Source organism: Antechinus flavipes, chromosome 5 (genome assembly GCF_016432865.1).
Source record: "Antechinus flavipes isolate AdamAnt ecotype Samford, QLD, Australia chromosome 5, AdamAnt_v2, whole genome shotgun sequence".
Taxonomy (NCBI): Eukaryota; Metazoa; Chordata; class Mammalia; order Dasyuromorphia; family Dasyuridae; genus Antechinus; species Antechinus flavipes.
The window spans coordinates 202,645,870-202,666,922 of NC_067402.1; the positions used below are offsets into that span (position 1 = coordinate 202,645,870).

The 21,053-nt window shown below is 33.9% G+C and overlaps 1 protein-coding gene across 1 annotated transcript in view; it reads right to left on the bottom strand.

Moving 5' to 3' along the window:
• The window catches only part of TMEM117 (transmembrane protein 117), a 146,629-nt gene that overhangs the window by 72,424 nt on the left and 53,152 nt on the right, over positions 1–21,053 (bottom strand). The window contains exon 4 of the mRNA XM_051963710.1: positions 13,682–13,781. Within this exon, the coding sequence (XP_051819670.1) occupies positions 13,682–13,781 (100 nt within the window). The remainder of the gene's footprint in view (positions 1–13,681; positions 13,782–21,053) is intronic.

Below are 21,053 nucleotides of genomic sequence, written 5' to 3' on the forward strand. Positions count from 1 at the left end.
TCCCAATTACTGTCAAGGATATCATAATCTTTCTTGTCAACTTCACTGTCTTTCTTAACTCTTTAATTTTTCTCACCATACACATCCAATCTGATGTTAAATCATGTTTTTACGTTTACAATATCATTCACATTTTCCCTTTCTTCTATACTCCTTAGTTCAGGACTACAATTAATTTTATCTAGAAAATTTTCATGATTTCCCAACCTCTTCCTCATGTCTCTCCATACTACAATCCGTCATTTACACAGGGCCAAAGAGATATTATTAAATCACAGATCCAGCTGTCAAAATGATTTTCTTTAAGCATAGATCTGACCATATCACTCACCTACTCAATTTAAACTTCATTGATTCCCTATCACTTTTAGGATCACATATAAAAAAATATAAAAATGCTGTTTAGCATTTGCCTTTCATAACCTGACCTCAAGCTGTCTTTCTAAATTTATTTTACATTACCCCCCCTTCACATACTCTATGGTCTACCAAACTAGCCTCCTCATATGATCCTCATATGATCTATTCAATTTTCCATCTCAAAGCCTTTTTACCTTGCTATCCCCAGTGCCTGGAATATTACTCCTTCATCACTTCTGTCCCTTGAATTCCTAATTTGTCTCAAGACTAAGATCAAATGTCATCTTCCACATAAGACTTTTCCTAATCCTCAAGATTCTAATATCTTTTCTCCCCTAAAGACTTTTAATCTATTTTAAATTTGCACATATAGCATGTATATAATTTCACATATCTGTACATGTTTGTCTCCCAGAGACTATTTCCCTTTATAGCTTCAGAATCTAGCACAGTGTCTCACATATAGCATGTGTTTAACAAATCCTTATCAACTGAATGTTAAAAGCCATTAGGCTGCACTGTATTATTTATTTATTTGTATAAATATGTATTTATTATCACTGAATACTTGCACAGAAGAAGTGGCATTTAAGTACTCAAGAAATGTATAACTAGAAAAAGAGGAGAGTCAATGACCCTTGGATAAAAATTCCAAGATATATAGGTTAAAGTTGGCAATTCCAAATAGAAAAAAATACATAAATTCTGAAGAAATTAAGAGAAAGGTCTTCAAATTTAAAAGTAAATAAGTTTGCATAACATAAGACCATTCTACACTCACCAGAAGCTACAGAAAGGAATGGAATAATGTCTTCTAAAGAGCTCAAGATGCAACCAAAGTGATATATTCTGCAAAGTTGAGCTTAATCATGACTGTAAATGAAGAATACAGAAAAGGAAAATGACAAATGCTGAAAAGGATATGGAAAAATAGATACACTAATGTACTCTTAGTGGAGTTGTAAACTGATCGAACCATTCTGGAGAACAATTTAGAGTTATGCCCAAAGGACTATAACATTGTGTATACATACCCTTTGACCCAGCAATATCACTACTATATGTGTGTAACAAAGAAATCAAAGAAAAGGGGAAAGAACACATATTTACAAAGATATGTATAATAGCTTTTGTGTATGTGTATGTGGTAACAGATAATTGGAAATTAAAGGGTTGTCCATCTATCAGGTAATGGTTAAACAAATTGTGGTATATAACTGAAAGAATAATATTATTCAATAAGAAATGATGAAGAGATGATTTAGGAAAAACCTAAAAAGACTTACACAAACTGATACAAAATAAAGTGAGCAGACTCAAAACATCATATATAATAATAGCAATCATAACATGGTAATGATAATCAGCTGTAAAAAATTTAACTACTCTGATCAATACAATAATCTATAACAGTTCTGAAGGTCTAATAATGAAAAATTTTATTGACCTCCAATGGTAAAATTGATGAACTCTGAGTGTAGTTTGAAGCATATTTTTTTACTTTCTTAATTTTTCTTGCTTTTTTAAAACAACATAGCTAATATGGAAATATGTTTTGCATAACTTTACATTTATAGTGGATATCATACTGGTCTATTCTTAAATCAGTGCCTGTTGTGGTGAATGAAGGGGCTTGTATAGCTCAGTGAAACTATGAGCTATGCTATTCAGGGTTACCCAAGACAAACAGATCATAAGAGAGAGTTCTTACAAAAGGAGAATTAAATGGAACGTGCCTCCACTATCTTGATAAGAAAACCCCACAAATGGTATTAAAATGATAAAACATATGATACCAGAAGATGAATCCCCTCAGGTAGGAGTCTAGCACACAACTGGGGAAGAATGGAAGACAACTATAAGTAACTTCAGTAAATGAAGTGGCTGGGTCAAAGCTTAAAAGAAGAGCTGCTCCAGTTATGTCTAGTGACAAAAGGAAAATCTGATGCTGTAAAGATCAATATTGCATGGGAACAAGGAATGTAATGAACCAACATAAGCTAGATGTGCTCAAACAAAAAACAGATAGATGAAACAATGACAACTTGTGTGTCAATGAACTTAAATAGATGGGAATGGATGAATTGGATTCCTATGATCACTGAATATATTCCCTTAGAAGAAATGGAATAACCCTTATAGTCAATAAAAGAGTGAGAAAAGCATACTTAGGCATAATCTCAAAAATGCCCTAATGTCTATTCTAATCCAAGGCAAACCATTCAACAGCACAGTAATATATATCCATGCTTTAATCACTGATGCTCAAGAGACCAAAGTTGATCAATACTGTGAAGACCTACAACATTTTCTAAAAATAATACCAAAAATATGTAATAGTTATCATAGGGATTTGGAATACTAAAGTAGGAAATCAAAGATAATTGGAACAACAAGAAAGTTTGGCCTAAGAATAAAAATGAAGCAGAGCAGAGACTAACAATTTTGTCAAGATAACTCACTATTGCAAACATTCTTTTTCTTTTTTCTTTTCTTATTTATTTTAAAATTATCACCTCCATTTTATTTATTTATTGAAAGCTTTTTATTTTCAAAACATATGCATGGAGAATTTTTCAATACTGACCCTTACATAGCCCTGTGTTCCAAATTTTCCCCTCCTTTTCCCCTCTCCCCTAGATGGCAAGCTATCCAATATATGTTATATGTGTTAAAATATATGTTAAATACAATATGTGTAAATATATTTACACAATTATCTTGCAGCACAAGAAAAATCATATCAAAAAGGAAAGAAAATAAGAAAACAAAATGCAAGTGAGCAACAACAAAAAGAGTGAAAATATTATGTTATGATCCATACTTAGTTCCCACATTCCTCTCTCTGGGTGTAGATGGCTCTCTTTATCACAAGATCATTGGAACTGGCCTCAATAACCTCAATGTTGGAAAGAGTCATGTCCATCAGAATTGATTGTCATATAATATTGCTATTGTCATGTACAATGATCTCCTGGTTCTGTTTATTTCACTTAACATCAGTTCATGTAAATCTCTTCAGGCATCTCTAAAATCATCCTGCTGATCATTTCTTATAGAACAATAATATTCTATAACACTCATCTACCATAACTTAATCAGCCATTCCCTAACTTATAGGCATCAACTCAGTTTCCAGTTTCTTGCCCACTACAAAAAGGGCTGCCACAAACATTTTTTCACAAAACATTCAGTGATAATGGAAATTCTTGTAATATCCCTAAACTTAATGGAATAGCTTTGAGCTTATTCCCTTTATAGATAATATTTACTGATGGTTTTAGATAGCTATTACTTATTATTTTTAAGAAAACTCCATTTATTCCTATACTGTCTAGTGCTTTTCATAGGAATGTATGCTGTATTTTGTCAAAGGACAAAATTTTGTGTTTTGTATATTTTGTGTATTCTATATTTTGTGAAAAGGAAAAAAAAATGCAATGAACAAAACAACTCATTTAAAAATTCAATTGGCCAAATACAAAAGGAGCTAAAAAAATAACTGAAGAAAATAATACACTAAAAATAGAATTGAACAAATGGAAGTGAATGACTCAATAAAGACTTCAAGAATCAATCAAACAAAACCAAAAAAAAAAAAAAAAAAAAAAAAAAAAAAAAAAAAGAAAAGAAAAAAGAAAAGAAAATGTGAAATACCTCATTAGAAAAACAACTGACCTAGAAAATAGATGTAGGAGAAACAATCTAAGGATTATTGGACTTCTTGAAAGCCATAATAAAAAATAGAGACTAAATATCATTCTTCAGAAAATCATCAAGGAAAATTGCCTTGATATTCTAGAATCAGAAGGTAAAGTAGCCAATGAAAGAATTTACCAAGACTCCAAAACAAAAACTCCAAGGAATATCGTGGATAAATTTCAGAACTATCAGATCAAAAAATATTGCAGCCAGAAAGAAGCAATTCAAATAATGAGGAGCCAAAATCTTGATTACACAGGGTCTAGCAGCTTCCACCTTGAAGGATCAGAGGGCCTGAAATCTGATATTTTGAAAGACAATGGAACTTGGATTGCAGCTAAGAATAAATTACCTAGCTAAACTGAATATTATCTCTTAGGAAAGAAGATGGATATTCGATGGTACAGGTGAATTTCATTTATTTCTGATGAAAAGATTGGAGTTGAACAAAAAATTTGATCATTAAATACAGAACTCAAGAGAAGCATAAAAAGATAAAAAGAAAAGAACTCTTGAGAACTATATCTCTGTTAAGAGTTTTCTTAGAGAGTAGGGATATCATTTGATTTTATTGTGATTATATGAAAAAGAAACTAGAAGTGAAAAGAGGATTGTACTTTGAAAAGAAGAAAATTGTAATAGGCTGAGGCTTGAGTTGATGCACTGAGGTTCCAAGTACGTCAGGCTAAATAGTAATTGGACCATACTCTATTAATATATATGCTTGGAGAAAGAATGGCCCCTGCCCACTCTTTGTGCAAGTCCTGATGTGTTGTATAGGAAATGACGTTTTTGGTAGGTGGAGGGAGGGGAGTGGAAAGGGAAGTGGAAAGAGAGACTGCTGGCTGGTTTCTTGACACAGCTGCTTGCATTGCTATCACAACACCCCCTTCAACTCCAATGCCCCTTCACCTGCAATCCTCCTTCACCTCTGCTGGCTGGCTTCCTGTCACAGCTGCTCATATTGTTATCGCAATTCCCCTTCACCTCAAAAAGAATAAAGATTGAAGATTTTTCCCTTAACCTGAATTCTTGACTCCGGCTGATTTTAAATACATGGTCATCACAGAAAATGGAGGTAAAATGAGGGAAATTGTATTTCATGAAGAGGCATTATATTATTATTGAGGGAAAGAAGAAAGGGTGATGAACATTGTGTGAATTTTATTCTCATCAGATTTGGCTCAAAGAATGAATATTAGTCTTATTTGGTTTCACGGAGAAACTTCTCTCACCTTATAAAAAAGTGGGAGAGGAAAGGAGAAAAGGGAAGAGATGGGCTAAATAGAAGGGAAAATAGAAATAGTAGGGGAAAAGAATAAGAAAGGGGGAGGACTCTAAAGGGGAAGAACTGCTTGAGGTAAGTAGTGCTCATAAATAAAATAATGGGGAAGAAGGAAAAGGGAAAAGGAAAGAGAAAAGTATAATTTGGGGTTAATTAGATGGCAGGAAATACAGAATTAGTAGTTTTAACTGTAAATGTGAATGGGGTAAACTCTTCCATAAAGCGTAAGTAGATAGCAGACTGGATTAAAAGCCAGAATCCTACAATATGTTGTTTACAAAAAAACACATTTAAGGCAGAGCGATATATACAGAGTAAATGTAAAAGGCTGGAGCAAAATCTATTAAGCATCAAATGAAATTTTAAAAAAAAAATCAGGGCTAGCCATCCTAATCTTAGAGCAAGCAAAAGCAAAATTTGATCTAATTAAAAGAGATAAGGAAGGAAACTATATCTTACTAAAGGGTACCATAGATAATGAAGCAATATCAATACTAAACATATATGCACCAAGTAGTATAGCATCCAAATTCTTAGAGAAGTAATTAAGAGAGCTGCAAGAAGAAATGGACAGCAAAACTCTACTAGTGAGGGATCTCAATCTTGTTCTCTGAAAACTAGATAAATCGAACCACAAAATAAATAAGAAAGAAGTTAAGGAGGTAAATAAAATTTTAGAAAAGTTAGGCATAATAATCTTTGAAGGAAATTGAATAGAGATTGAAAAGAGTTTACTTTTTTCTCAGCAGTTCATGGAACTTATACAAAAATTGACCATGTATTAGGGATAAAAACCTCAAAAAAGAAAAACTGCTATGCCCAACTGAGTGTGTGTTATTCTTTCTTTTGAGTCAACTCCAATGAGAATAAGTTTCAAGGGCTTGCTCCCTACCTTCTCATCATCCCTTCCACTGTAAAAGCTCTTTTGTGCCTCTTTTATGTGAAATAATTTACCCCATTTTACCTCTCCCTTTTCTCTTCTCTCAATGCATCCCCCTTTCTCACTCTTTCATTTTTTATCTTTACATCATCCCATCATAGTCAACTCACACCCATATTCACTATGTATCACTGCCCTAATAGTGATAAAGTTCTTAAAACTTACTAGTTTTATCTTCCAGTGTAGGAATGTAAAACCTTATATTTTCTCTTTCCTATTTGCTTTTCATACTTCTCTTTATTCTTGCATTTGAAAATCGTATTGAAAATCAGAAGGCTTTTAAGTATTCCTGATTAAAAACCTTTTTTAAAAGCATCGAGGCTTTTAATCAGGAACATTTAAAAGCTTTCCAATTCATTAAATATCTAATTTTTCTCCTGAAAGAATATATTCAGTTTCACTAGGTAGGTGATTATTGAATGTAATCTTAACTGCTTTGTCTTCCAAACTCTCTGATCCTTTACTGGAGAAGCCACTAAATTCTGTATAATTCTGACTCTGGCTCCAAGATATTTGAATTGTTTCTTTCTGGCTGCTTGTGGTACTTTCTTCTCAATCTGGGGCTTCTGTAATTTGGCTTTAATATTCCTGGAAGTTTTCATCTGCAGAACTCTGAGGTGATGAATGGCTCCTTTCCATTTCTGTACCTTGAAAGATTATGTCCAGGCTCTTTTTCTGATCATGGATTGCAGGTGGTCTAATAAATCTTGAATTATCTCTTTTTGGTCTACTGTGCAGCACAGTTCTGTGTCTCATGGAGTCATTAGTTTCATTTATGCAATTATCATTTTTAAGGAATAATTTTTTAGTAAGCTTTTATACCCTTTTGTATTTTGCAAGTTCTACTTTTAAAGGAGTTGGCTTCTTCAATGAACTTTTTTTGTACATTTTCTTCTACTTTTTGTGCTTCCTTCATCAAACTGCTGACTTTTTTTCTTCTTGGCCACTCTTATTTATTTTCTCAATTTTTCTTGCACTTCTCAGTTTGTTTTTAAAATCTTTTCTGATCTCTTCCAAGAGTTCTCTTTTGGGCCTGATACCAATTCATATTTTTCTCTGAGGTTTCTTAAATAGCCATTTTGACATTTTTGTCTTCTTCCAAGTTTGTGCTTTCTCTTTCTTGTCACCATATTTTTTTTTTAAGTTGTTCAAAGGAAAATTTGGGAGAACTCAGGAGAGTTCCTGTCTTACTCCCTCACCATGGCTATTCCCTCTCTATATTTTATATAAAATCTTAAAAACATGTTTGTGTTCTATATTATTGCTGGCAGCATTCCTCTCCCATTATCAAGTAAGTCAGATGTTTATTGATCAAGATGTTTTCTGGGCTTTGGGACTTTTGAGGATTGATGACCATTTTGCATTTTTATTTTTTCAGGGGTTGCCATTGCATATATCTATGTATGTATGTATGATGTATGTGCATGTGTATGAATATATATAAGTATGTATGTGTGTATACACACACATGTATATGCCTTTCCATAATGACTTGTTGGGCCTCAATGTATTGCTAAGGCCATATTCAAGGCCTATTCATTATAGTAGAAACTGTCAAATCTTTATAGATTTTGAAAATTCAAAATCATCTTCACAGGAGACATCAAAATAGGATTTCTGTTTGCGCATATTTATACAAAGTCATGTTAATAAGTAAAACTTGTTAGAATCTCTGTGTATTACAAACTTTACTTCTCCCTTCTATAGAAACTGAATTACTATTCAGATTTTGAATCCCAAGAAATTTTAAGCCATAAGAACAATCTATGACACTTGTTAGATTTTTTTTTTTTTTTTTTTTTTTTTTTTTTTTTGCTGAGGCAATTGGGGTTAAGTGACTTGCCCAGGGTCACACAGCTAGACAGTGTCTGAGATCAGATTTGAACTCTGGTCCTCCTGACTTCAGGGCTGGTGCTCTATCCACTGCGCCACCTAGCTGCCCTTGTTAGATTTTTTAAGACAAAACTCTCTGGAAAATTTCATACTTATATGAAATTTAAGTGTTCATTGTTTCTTACTTTCTTTATCTATCACCCCTAAAATTAGCTGAGATTTCATCCTTTCCCAAAAACTTCATAAATATGCATGCTCTTGGGTTTAGACAGTCTTAAAGTACCTAGGATAAGGATAAGATCCTTTAATTCCTCCTTGTTCATTAAGCCCAAAGCTACCCCAGTTCTATATTCCTCTCCTCCCCATCTATGGTAACTCCCACCAAATAGTTACTGTGTTCAAAGATTGAAAAGCATAGATGAAGAAGTTCTGATAGGTAATACCTTGCTCTCCATGAATCACCATCTTGAAATCCCTGAAAAAGACAGGGCACTTATAATACATGACAGGTATGGGACTTTCTGTATACAAAAAAAAAAAATTGAAAAGCTGGAAGACTGTCTTTTTTTGTTGATGGTAGTGGGTTTGATTTATTTTTAAAAACTTACTCAGCATTCCATCAGTTTCCAATTTCCTCTGGAAACTGCCTATGCAGATCCTTTAATTATTTAAAAACTATCTAATAAGACTTACTCTATTAATACTACTGCTGATAAAATTCTATTAGAAGCTACATGTATTATCTTCACACAAATTATACTTTAACTTTTTTAATCCCTAATGATTGCTTGTTCATGTTTAGCTTTTCAAGGTTTTCTTGATTCTTGTGTTTGTGAATAATATTTTCTACATGGTTCTGAATTTCTAATCAGGAATATTTGAAAGTCCTCTACTTCTTTGAAACTTCATTTTTCTTCCTATAACATTATAATCAGTATTCATGGGTAGGTCATTCTTTGCTATAAACTAGGAACCTTTGTCTTCATACAATACCATATTCCAAGATTTTTTCCTTCACTTGTGAACTCTGGATTTTGTTGCAATATATTTGAAAGTTTTCATTTTAAGATTCCTTTTAGATGATTAAATGGATTCTTTACCTTATTCTAATTTTAGTCTGAATTTAAGAACTAAAACAAGTATTTCTATAACATAATAAAATATTAAAAAGGACAATTATACATGAAACTGCAAATCTAATATGTACAAGTTGCTCTTTCTTTTAAATATATAATAAAGTTATATATCTTTCTTCTTTTTCCTTTTAATAATTAATATCTTATCCAAAGTTGTTCTTAATGAATTCTAGATTCTGCTCATTTCATTCTTGATTATTTCATGCAAGTCTATTGATATTTTCTAAGATCATCGAGGTCATCTTTATTGCACAATAGCATTCCATCACAATCATCTATTACAACTTGTTCAGCCATCCCCAATTGACAGGCTTTCTGCAATTTCCAGTTCTTTGTCACCACAAAAAAAGCTGCTATAAATATTTTAGAACATATAGTTCTTCTTTTTCCTTAATTATCTTGGGAAACAAATCTATTAATGGTATTGCTGGATCAAAAGGTATAGGCAGTTCAATAAGTCTTTGGATTTAATTCCATATTGCTTCCCAAAATAGTTGGATTAATTCTCAATTCCACCAATAGTTAATTAGTATCTCAATTTTTGTACATCCCCCAACATTTGTTGCTCTCCCCTTCAATCATTTTAGCTAATCTGGTAAGTATAAACTAATATCTCAAGGTTGTTTTTAAATTTCTCTAATCAATAATAATTTAGAGCATTTTTCTTATGACTACAAATTATTTTGATTTCTTCATCAAAAAACTGCTTATTCATAGCTTTCTGACTACTTATCAATTAGGGAATGACTTGTATCCTTATAGATTTGACAAAGTACATACATACATAAATATATAAGTATATTTATATAAACATATATAAATATTTCATATCTTTAACATATATATGTATGTTTTTGATATAAGACATTTGAGAAACAGTCTATAAAATTTTCTGTAATTTTTTGTTTTCTTTATAATCCACATTACATTGATTTTATTTGTACAAAATGTGTTTTAATTTAATGTAATAAATATTATTCATTTTATACTTCATAATATCTCTTATTTATTCAGAAATTGTTCACTTAACCATAAGTCTAATCATGTCATTCAATTTTTCTTGTAATCTCTCTTTTTATATCTATTTCACAAATATTCATTCATTATTTCATCCATTCAGTCATATCTTTATATCTATTTCATATAATTTCATATAATTCATTTTGACCTTATTTTGGTAAATAGTGTGAAATATTGGTATAATTTCTATCACACAGCTTTCCAGTATTCTCAACAATTTTTTCAGCAAATGATGAATTATTGTTCTTAAAACTTTGTTTTTATTTTCATTTATCAAATACAAAGTTACTATATTTACTGACCACATAAATTGTATTTCTATTCTGTTCCACTAACCTACATTTCTATTTCTTAGCCACTACAAGCTAGCATTGAAAATTATAGCTTTAGAGAAGAAGGATTCTGGGAAGATGGTGGGATAAATTGATAAATTCCAAGCTCTTTCAATTTCCCCCACAAATAGAACAAATTTATGCCTCAGGGCAAATATGGATTGGTGAAAAACTAAAAAGCCTTAAAGAAGAACAGGAGTCCTCCTGATCCAATTAGACAAAATCTGGAAAAAAAACTCTCCTGCTAGTATTAACCTGTCTGAAGTGCAAACACCACCAGGCTAGCTCCATAGAAATATCAAGTTGGAACCACAGGGACTAGCTAATTGTGGATGGAGCCTCAGCAGGAATGACAGAGACTTTCACTTTCCAGACTGCTGGTGAAATGGGGATTCGAGCCCAGGAAGAGAGAGTGAACCCCAACTGATTGGGAACTCTAGGCCTAGCTGCACTACTGAGATGAGTGAGGCCCTGGATGAGACAGAACTAGCAAGTGATGAGTGCAGAAGCAACAGGGACAGGGGCACTGCTGGCTGTGGAAACTTGCAAAAGGATGGAGTTCTTAGTTTGGGTTTCCTGGTCAGAGTGGAGAGTTGAAGGGAAGTTTGAGGCACCATCCCCCCACCCTACAATTAGAGGTGCTTACACTAATACCTCTTATTAATTTAAAAAAAAAAAAAAAAAAGAACCAGCAAAGAAAAAACTCCACCATTGAAACATATTGTGGGAACAGGGAAGACCAGGGTTCATCTTCAGAGGAGAACCCTTTAGTTAAAAAAAAAAAAAAAAAAAAAAAAAAAAAAAAACTTCTACTCCAAAGAATAATATGAAATGGCTTCCTGCCCAGAAAGAATTTATAGAAAAACTCAAAAAAGAATTCAAAAATCATGAGAGACATTGAGAAAAAAAACTAATGAAAAAATTAAGACCAACCAAGAAAAACAAGAAGATTATTTTTTAAAAGTTAACCAATTATAAAAGGAGGTACAGAATCTCAAAAATGAAAATAATTCTTTGAAAATTAGAATCAGGTTAGGGGAAGCCAGTGAAGCTATGAGAGACCAAGAAATCACAAAACGGATTACAAAGAATGATAAAATAGAATAGAATTTAAAATAACTCATAAGAAACACAACAGATCTGGAGAACAGATCAGGAAGAGATAATATAAAAATAATTGGACTGCCAGAAAGTTGTGACCAAAAAGAGAATCTTGACACAATAATGCAGAAAATAATCCAACAAAACTGTCCTGGAGTGATAGAATGTAAGGGGAATGTACAAATAGAAAAAATTCACCATTCACCACCTCAAAGAGATCCTTTGTGGAAAACACATAGGAATGTTATTGCCAAATTTTGAAATCCTCATATCAAAGATAAAATTTTGCAAGAAACAAGAAAAAACTAATTCAAATATGCGGGGCTTACAATTAGAATTGTACAAGACTTATCAGCAATTTATCAGGAAGACCAAAGGTCTTGGAATTATATCTGCAGCAATCAAAAGAATTAAGACTATGGCTAAAAATATCATATGCAGCAAAATTATCTAATTTTCAATGAAAAAAATTAATATTCAATGAAATTGCAGATTTTTAGGATTTTCTATCAACTAAACCTGAACTTAAAAGAAAATTTAACATATAAGAGTCAATATCAAAGAGCAATTTTAAGAAACTCAACATGGACAAACTATTTAAACATTGACAAATCATTTATGTTTTTTCTACATGGAAAATATATACTTTATATTTAAGATTTACATATAAAATTGAATATTGGCAGAATAAAAGTAAAAATAGTAATCGTGTTATACAAATGAGGTACAGAGGAAGACTAGAAAGAGAGGCATTAGAGTGAGGAGGAAGGCTCATAGTTCTAAAAACCTACTCACATTGGGAATGGGTTCAATAATGTATACTATGAAGAGCATAGCACCTCCAAAATATATAGGTGAATGTGGAAGCAAAGGGTGATGGAAGAAGACAAGGGAGGAGTCCCTGGATGGGGGAAGGTTAAGTAATAATAAACCAAGTTATGAAGCAGAATTTAATGAAAGAGTCAGCAGGGATAGGAAATACATGTGTATGTGGGGTTGAGACTATCTACATACAAACATACATATCTATACATAAACATATCTTTTCTTAACTGTAGCTTACTTGGGAATGGTGGAGGGAGAAAGGAAAATATATGTGTCTCTGTGTGTGAATAGATATGTGTATGTATATATTTGCATATGTATATATAAATTATGTTCTTTCTTAACTATAACCTGCTTGGAGTTGGGACTGGGATGAAAGGGGGGAAAAATAAAGTAAATAAGGTACACAGCAGAGAACAAAAGAACAATTTATAAGGAAGTAAAGAAAAGATGTACACTCATGAATATAATTTCTTCTACTAATATATATACTTTTTTAAATTGATATTTGTATTATATATTTTTAATCCACCCTGATCTTCTGTTGGGTACATGATAATGTTCTCTTTTGTTTTGTTTCTCTCTGTTTATCTTTTTGCTTATTCGGTTTCTTCAAATAAAATAAATTTGGAACAAAAAAATAAAATGAAATTATAGCTTTATAGTATACTTTAAAATCTGCTACTACTAAATCCCCTTCCCTTTACATTTTTATTAGTTCTTTGATATTCTTGACATTTTGTTCTTTCAAATAAATCTTATTATTTTTTTTAATTCAGTAAAATAATTTTACATAATTTAATTAGGGTAGCATTTAATATACAAATTAGATATAATTGTCATTTTAATTATATTGGCTCTGCCTAGTTATGAACATTTAATATTTCTCTAACATTTAAATCTGATTTTATTTATATAAAGTTTCTTTTTTTAATAATTTTGTTCAGTTCTTGCATTTGTTTTAGCTAATGTATCAATGGCAATCTAGTCCTTCCGGTATATGAAAGTTATCTCCACTGTGAATATTATATTCTTGTACCCTTAAATTAAACTGAAAATATTGTTATTATTTTGCTTTCAATAAATAACATCTACCCAGCATAATGGGATATTTCTTCCCCTTAAAGAAACTTTGAAATTTTCTTACCATCCAAGCTGTAACAAAGTCTCCCATCCAGGTTCCCACAGCAGCTACTTTCATAAAACTTTCATTTCTGATGCCCATGAAGTCTGTAATAATGTATGCTCTATGGGGGAAAAAAAACACATAAGTAAATATACAAATTTAGTGAAATACAGAGTCAACCTTATCTCATTCAGCAATAGTTCAAGTGGATTTTCTTCTCTCTAAAGGGATGAAGAGAGGGAGGGAGGGAAAGGAAGGAAAGAGAAATGAGGGAGAGAAGGAAAGAAAGAAGGAGGGAGGGAAGGAAAGAAGGAAAGAGGGAGGGAAGGAAAGAAGGAAGGAGGGAAGGAAGGAAGGAGGGAAAAAAGGAAGGAAGGAAGGAAGGAAGGAAGGAAGGATGCTAAGAAATTCTATGAGATACACTTATCTTGGACAGCAGTACACAATTTAAACTTGCTAACACAGAGAATCACATTTCGTGTTTCTAATATAATCCAGATACAAAATGAAGAGCCAAAACAGTTTAAAAAGTTTAAAATATAATGGAAGAGAAAACATACAAACACATTTACACAAAACAAGCTTTATTCAAGATATATAGGGAATAATTAGCAGGGGAAAGCACTGGAGTTAAGAGGGATTGGAAGATTCCTGAAGATGGTCAAAAGCATCCCTTTGAATTCCAATAGGAGATCTGGACTTTGTCCCAGCCCCCATTCTGACTTACCTGGGCCACTCAGCATCCCCCGGATTCTGATCTGCTCAAGTTTCCCAACCCCCACCAAGACATCAATATAATGAGCTTCCATCAACTAAGGTCTTTTGCAGATGGACCTCAGTGGCTTACTCAGCTGCCACGACTTTCTGTCCACTGAGAACTGCATTCTCAAGTGCAAAACTCCATTTTCCATAGATCTGCCACTATAGAAGTCAGTCTCTGGTTAAACTGATTTCTATCTAACAATAAACTTTCATTTTGCAACTGAATATTAGTTGCAACTAATATTGAGGAATGAATGAATTCTTTCACTCCTAGAATCTGCAGATGATTTAAAAGGGATTCTTAATAACTGTCTCATACAAAATAAGTATATAAATCAAATATTTGCTAATAAAAAAATTGTAATTTTGTAACCCCCAAATTCAGTTATATGACACCATATGGGGTTACAAGCCACAATTTAAGAAGCTTTGGGATAGATAATAACCAAACTCTTTAGTGGGAGAATCCATACTAATAATGATGTAATATGATTTTGTGGTCTCCCTGATTTTAGGGGAGGGGTTTCTGTTCTAACAATAAATCAATAATCCTAAATCTTCTGACCTTGGTGTCTGCCTCAGGGACTTCCCACACTCCCAATCTAAGAACAATAATCTGTTTGATTCTGAATAGACCACTTCTCAATTTATTGTTGTTCTCAAATTATTGTTTATTTAGACAGCTTGTGGCCTGGGATAGTCCCACAGACCAAACTCCTGAGACAATAGTGATAATCTTTACCGTGATAACCAAATTCCAAAAACCACTACTGAGCTGTAGAATTAGCATGTCAATGATAGAAAGCTGGATAAATGTGTTTCCTTGCTTCATTTCTCTGCTGAATTCTCTTAGAATTCAATCCACTTGTAATTGTGTTACAATTACAATAAATTTTGGCCCTTGGCTAAGGAGATGGGTTCAAGCCTGCAAATTTTTTTGAGATACCTTGGGACACCAGTCTATGATCCCAAACTTTTGGGGTCCCCTTCCCAAACTCAACATTTAGTAACAAAGGAACCTCCTCTGGCTTGATTTCCTCCTTGTCGAGGCAAGGCTCTCATTTTTTTCTCCTACAATGTTATAGCAGGACATCCCAAGTCACTGGGAGAAGGCTTATCTGAGTCATCATGAGCTCCACACGCAGCAAATTTTCCTTGACTGGGCATGCCTAAACTGGAAAATTCTTGCAATTTTTAGCAAAGTTCTTAGGGAACCTCTGTCACCCTTTCACCTTCTCAAGGATGCCAAAGAAGACAGAAGTGCTATAGGATAATTTTTGGTAAAATTTTACAGCTTTTGGCCAAGATTTGACAGTCCTCTTTTGTGTCATTTTGTCTGTGCCTGTGTCTCTGTGCAGAATGTCTGTGTCATATTTGTCCTGTGAGCTAGATTTTGTTACTTGGAAAGATTTAAGTGCAACCAGCAAGGAAAAAAAAATTAAATAAATAAACTTCTATGTTGTAGTCAGAATGCTGGGAAAATTTCTTTAAAAACCTAACTTTTTTTCTGTGGACTTTAGCTCTGGCCAAGCTGGGGGCTACGCAAAAAAGCTAGCTAATTAAAACTAAAATAACATCTTAGATTCTCAAAATTTTGAAAGCAATGATTAAGAAGTTTGGCAATCAGTCAACTTGCAAGAAAAATTCCTGAAACACTGGGGATAAATTACCCCATTCTAAAAGAAAAGGAAAAAACAAAGCAGGTAAATAGCAACTTTTTGCTAACCTTCCTTGATGCCTATTTTGTCTGGAATGCTCCTCTGTCCCTTTGGGAAAGCACCCCAGAAGGTATTAAGGGACCCTCTCTACTTCCCTCCATTCCCCACAGTGTTCCTGGGTGTATTTCAGTTGTGGGAATTGCTAACAAGATCAATATAGCCAGTTGTGGAAATTGCTAACAAGATCAATATAGCCCAAGTCTCTCTGTATGCTAACCTCTTTCATCTCATATCAGATTAAAACTCAAATTCTGCCTCATCTGTTGAAATAAGGGAAGCAAAGTCATGGGGACCCCACATAACTTTGCTCAAATACCTCCCTAACCCAGCTTAAAGGGGAATGGGGATGTTGTAGAAGTCAGGTTCCATGGTCAGCATTCCCTGAGCCCTGGCACCTGAAATGATCATCAAAGGGATATCCTGGCACCAGTCACCCCAGCTTTCAGCAGGTTCTATCCAGGAACTGCCTGGGAGGAACTCAAGTACCCTTGGCAGCACCCAGAAATCAAGTCAGCCTCTGACTTTCATATTTCATAAGATCACCATTCTCTGTCTCAATTGTGGATATGTATTAATATGTAATTTATGGCAAATTATTTTATCCTTGCCCAGTTTTCTGATTTGTCAAGAGAAATAATAGATGTTGTGAAAATCACATAATTATAAAAGTGCTTATCATTAAAAATGCTAAATGAATGTTAACTGCTTTATTGCATATAATTTCTTCATATTTGATAACTTTATGGCTTTTTTAATGTGACCAACAGATAAATGATTTCAATGTGTGTGTAAAGTAATTTGGAAATTTGTTTGAGAGTTGATAGTAAAAGCAATTTTAAAGGAAAGCCCACTAAAGGGATCTATTTGTACTCATAGTGTAAACTGAAGAGTTTTGGAACTTTAGGAAAACAAAAAAGCAGTTTGTCACTATTTTAAAAACTCTAATTATCTAGAGTCAGACTTCTGAAGGTCCTTTCAGTAAAAACTGGCACTTTAATACTTCTCCTGGCTCACAAGAGAAATGATTTTTGTGAATTTAAAAATAAAGAAATTGCAATTCATTTTGTCTAGGTTCATTAACTAAAATTAAGTCAATTTTAAAATCTGTTCTATCTCACTTTTAAGAATTGTCTACAAAATAGAAAATTTTAATTACATCAAATTAAAAAGCCTTTGTACAAACAAAACTAATGCAAACAAGATTAGAAGGGAAGCAACAAACTGGGAAAACATCTTCACAGTTAAAGGTTCTGATAAAGGCCTCATTTCCAAAATATATAGAGAACTGACTCAAATTTATAAGAAATCAAACCATTCTCCAATTGATAAATGGTCAAAGGATATGAATAGACAATTTTCAGAGGATGAAATTGAAACTATTACCACTCATATGAAAGAGTGTTCCAAATCATTATTGATCAGAGAAATGCAAATTAAGACAACTCTGAGATACCACTATACACCTGTCAGATTGGCTAAGATGACAGGAAAAAATAATGATGAATGTTGGAGGGGATGCGGGAAAACTGGGACACTGATGCATGTTGGTGGAGTTGTGAACGAATCCAACCATTCTGGAGAGCAATTTGGAATTATGCCCAAAAAGTTATCAAATTGTGCATACCCTTTGATCCAGCAGTGTTTTTATTGGGCTTATATCCCAAAGAAATACTAAAGAAGGGAAAGGGACCTGTATGTGCCAAAATGTTTGTAACAGCCCTATTTGTAGTGGCTAGAAACTGGAAAATGAATGGATGCCCATCAATTGGAGAATGGCTGGGTAAATTGTGGTATATGAATGCTATGGAATATTATTGTTCTGTAAGAAATGACCAGCAGGATGAATACAGAGAGGCTTGGAGAGATTTACATGAACTGATGCTAAGTGAAATGAGCAGAACCAGGAGATCATTATACACTTCGACAACGATATTGTATGAGGATGTATTCTGATAGAAGTGGATTTCTTTGACAAAGAGACCTAACTCAGTTTCAGTTGATAAATGATGGACAGAAGCAGCTACACCCAAAGAAAGAACACTGGGAAACGAATGTGAACTATCTGCATTTTTGTTTTTCTTCCCGGGTTATTTTTACCTTCTGAATCCAATTCTCCCTGTGCAACAAGAGAACTGTTCAGTTCTGCAAACATATATTGTATCTAGGATATACTGTAACATATCTAACATATATAGGACTGCTTGCCATCTAGGGGAGGGGGTGGAGGGAGGGAGGGGAAAAATCGGAACAGAAATGAGTGCAAGGGATAATGTTGTAAAAAAAATTACCCTGGCATGGATTCTGTCAATATAAAGTTATTATTAAATAAAATTTAAAAAAAAAGAATTGTCTTATTTTCTTCTGTAAAACAAAAGGGAAACTTATTTAAGGGAATAGAAACTACAGCTAAGATTATTTGGCTACTTAAGAAAATTGTTAACTAAAAATATTAACTCATTGTTGCTTGGAGTTATTGTCATCATGGTAAACCTATCAGTTCAACTCTGAATATGAGATGTGAATTCCTTTCCCCCTTCACAGAGTGGGTGGAGGTATCAAACAACAGAGCCCATGAAAACACTAAGAATAGTTGGGGTGAGCAACAGTAAGCTCAGCCCCTTCCCTGGGATCTCTGTCAACTCTCCTTAATTTGTAAGCTTGCCAATTTTCTTGAAACCACCAAGGTAAGCATCATCAGCCCTGAGAAATAAGTCCATATAGAATTTATAGTTTCTAAACAAGGAAGGCATTTACTAAGAATCTATAAGCCTATTTAATGATTGATCCTTTCCACCAGGATAAATTTAAACAGATAAAACATGTTAAACAAAAACTCTTCTGGGTTTAAGTCCTGGTAAACTTGCAAATAGTGTATGTAGCCCTAAGCTGTGATTAGTAGAATTTGCTATTAGAGATATAATCTCTTGGGCCTGTAATTGATATTCTTTTGAGTTCTGTATTTGATTGTCCGATCATTAAATCAGCAGCCCACCATTCCAACAGAAATACCAAAAATTACTCAGAGAATGCCTTCCTGCAATGTCTAGATGGGTGTCTTATCTGGGCAAGAGTTAGGAAGAGGACCTTAGCCTCTGCTTAAGGTGGGATCCTTCTGACTCAGTTTCCCATCTGATTATTCCTGAGTCTGGCTATGAGGTGGAGTTATTACTGTATGATCAGTTGTAAAATAGCCAACTCAGGATGCCTAATCCTGTCATGTATGTGACAGGCTGAGGTCTGAAGGACCTGTTTTGATGCTATTATAATTATGTCCCTGCTTTTCCTCTTATTTTAGCAAACTTCTATAATTAGAGCAAATGGTCAGTAAAAGCCATGAGCCAATGCAAGTATTCCAGGGGACACAATGATTTTCTATTCTAGACCTTAAAAGATGCTTTCTTTAGCAAACCACTGCATAAAGACTCATAATTTCTTTTTACCCTCGAAGGGGAAAATCTAGGGAAACATAACCCCCCACCAATGCACATGGCCAGTATGGGTTAGATTATATCTTGAAATGCAGCCCCAAGTTGAGAGGCTTCTCTGACTGCAGCCATACAAACCCTAAAATTCCAGCCCCCTACCCTTTACCCCACGCAGGGCTATGAAGTTTTGTTTGTTTGTTTGATTCTTCTCCTAAAGGCCCACACAGTCTTTTCAGTCTGTTAAGAACTTGACAGCCCATTTGCCCCTGACCATAGCACCTTTACTTCCCCTGCTGGGAAGAAAAGGGATACACCTTTTCTCCTTCCCGGTGGTTTCAAACACCTACAGGCCAGCTTCTAATTCCAGAGGCAAAATAGTGGGAACCTCTTTCTGGCCTGCCCTGCTCTTTACAGAGTGACTATGGCCCAGCCTTCATTCCTCAAATAATTCAAAAGGTAAGGTGAGGCACTTAAAATTAGTGCATTCTCTCTCTCTCTCTCTCTCTCTCTCTCTCTCTCTCTCTCTCTCTCTCTCTCTCTCTTCCTCTTTTCTTTTCTTTCTTTTTTGTCTCTCTCTTTTCTTTGTTTCTCTTTTTTCTTTATTATTTTCTACTTTTTCCAGGTGTAACAACTCCAAGGATGAGAGCTTTGCTCTTAGTATTTTCTCTCCCTTCTCTTTATGTCAGTCTGTTGGTCCCTGCCAATGGGGAGATAACTCCTTAGACTTTAGTCAGGCTAGAGAACTTCATGGCCAATGGGGCATTCAGGATTATTGGGCAATACCCTCAATATCTTCAAGGCAGCCCACATATGCAACATGATACATTATTTGCAAAGGCCCCATTCCCAAATGTCACCATTCCCTGCTCCCATGGCACCCCATTTGTACTAGCTACCTACCCAGGGGGTGGGTGGAATAACTTTAACTGACTATCCCCTGTTTTCTTATCAGAAAGGATCCCTTACGCACATAATAATTGTAGGATATCCACTCCAAAATTATCCTGCCATACTCGTTCATAATGCTTCTATACCACCTTCCTTGAAGCTTCTTCAAAAGAACTAACTACTGAGAACTAACATTCCAAATCTCAAAGTCAGCCAGTGGAAACTTCTCCATGGCCTACACCAAGCTACTTATTTGAAAAAAAAAAAAATGCTCTTCAATCCTTTGGGGAACCTATTTTCACTGGTCACAAGCTAGGAGAAACAATTAGACATATTTCCCCTCTCAGGGACTTCAAACTGCTTTTTTAGTTTTTGTTGTCACCTTTACTAATTGGGTAAAAGCCTTCCCTTGTAAGACTGAAAAGGTGCAGAGGTTTTTTTCTAAAGAAGATCAAATCCATTTAAGATTAATTATCTCTAGTCTGCATGTCATCCTCTCTATCAATGCTTAACATCTTTTAAATATTATGATTCTTGCACTCTAGGTCATATGAAGTGCTCCTTTCACTGTGTAAACTGCTATTGCTTCTAATACTGTTT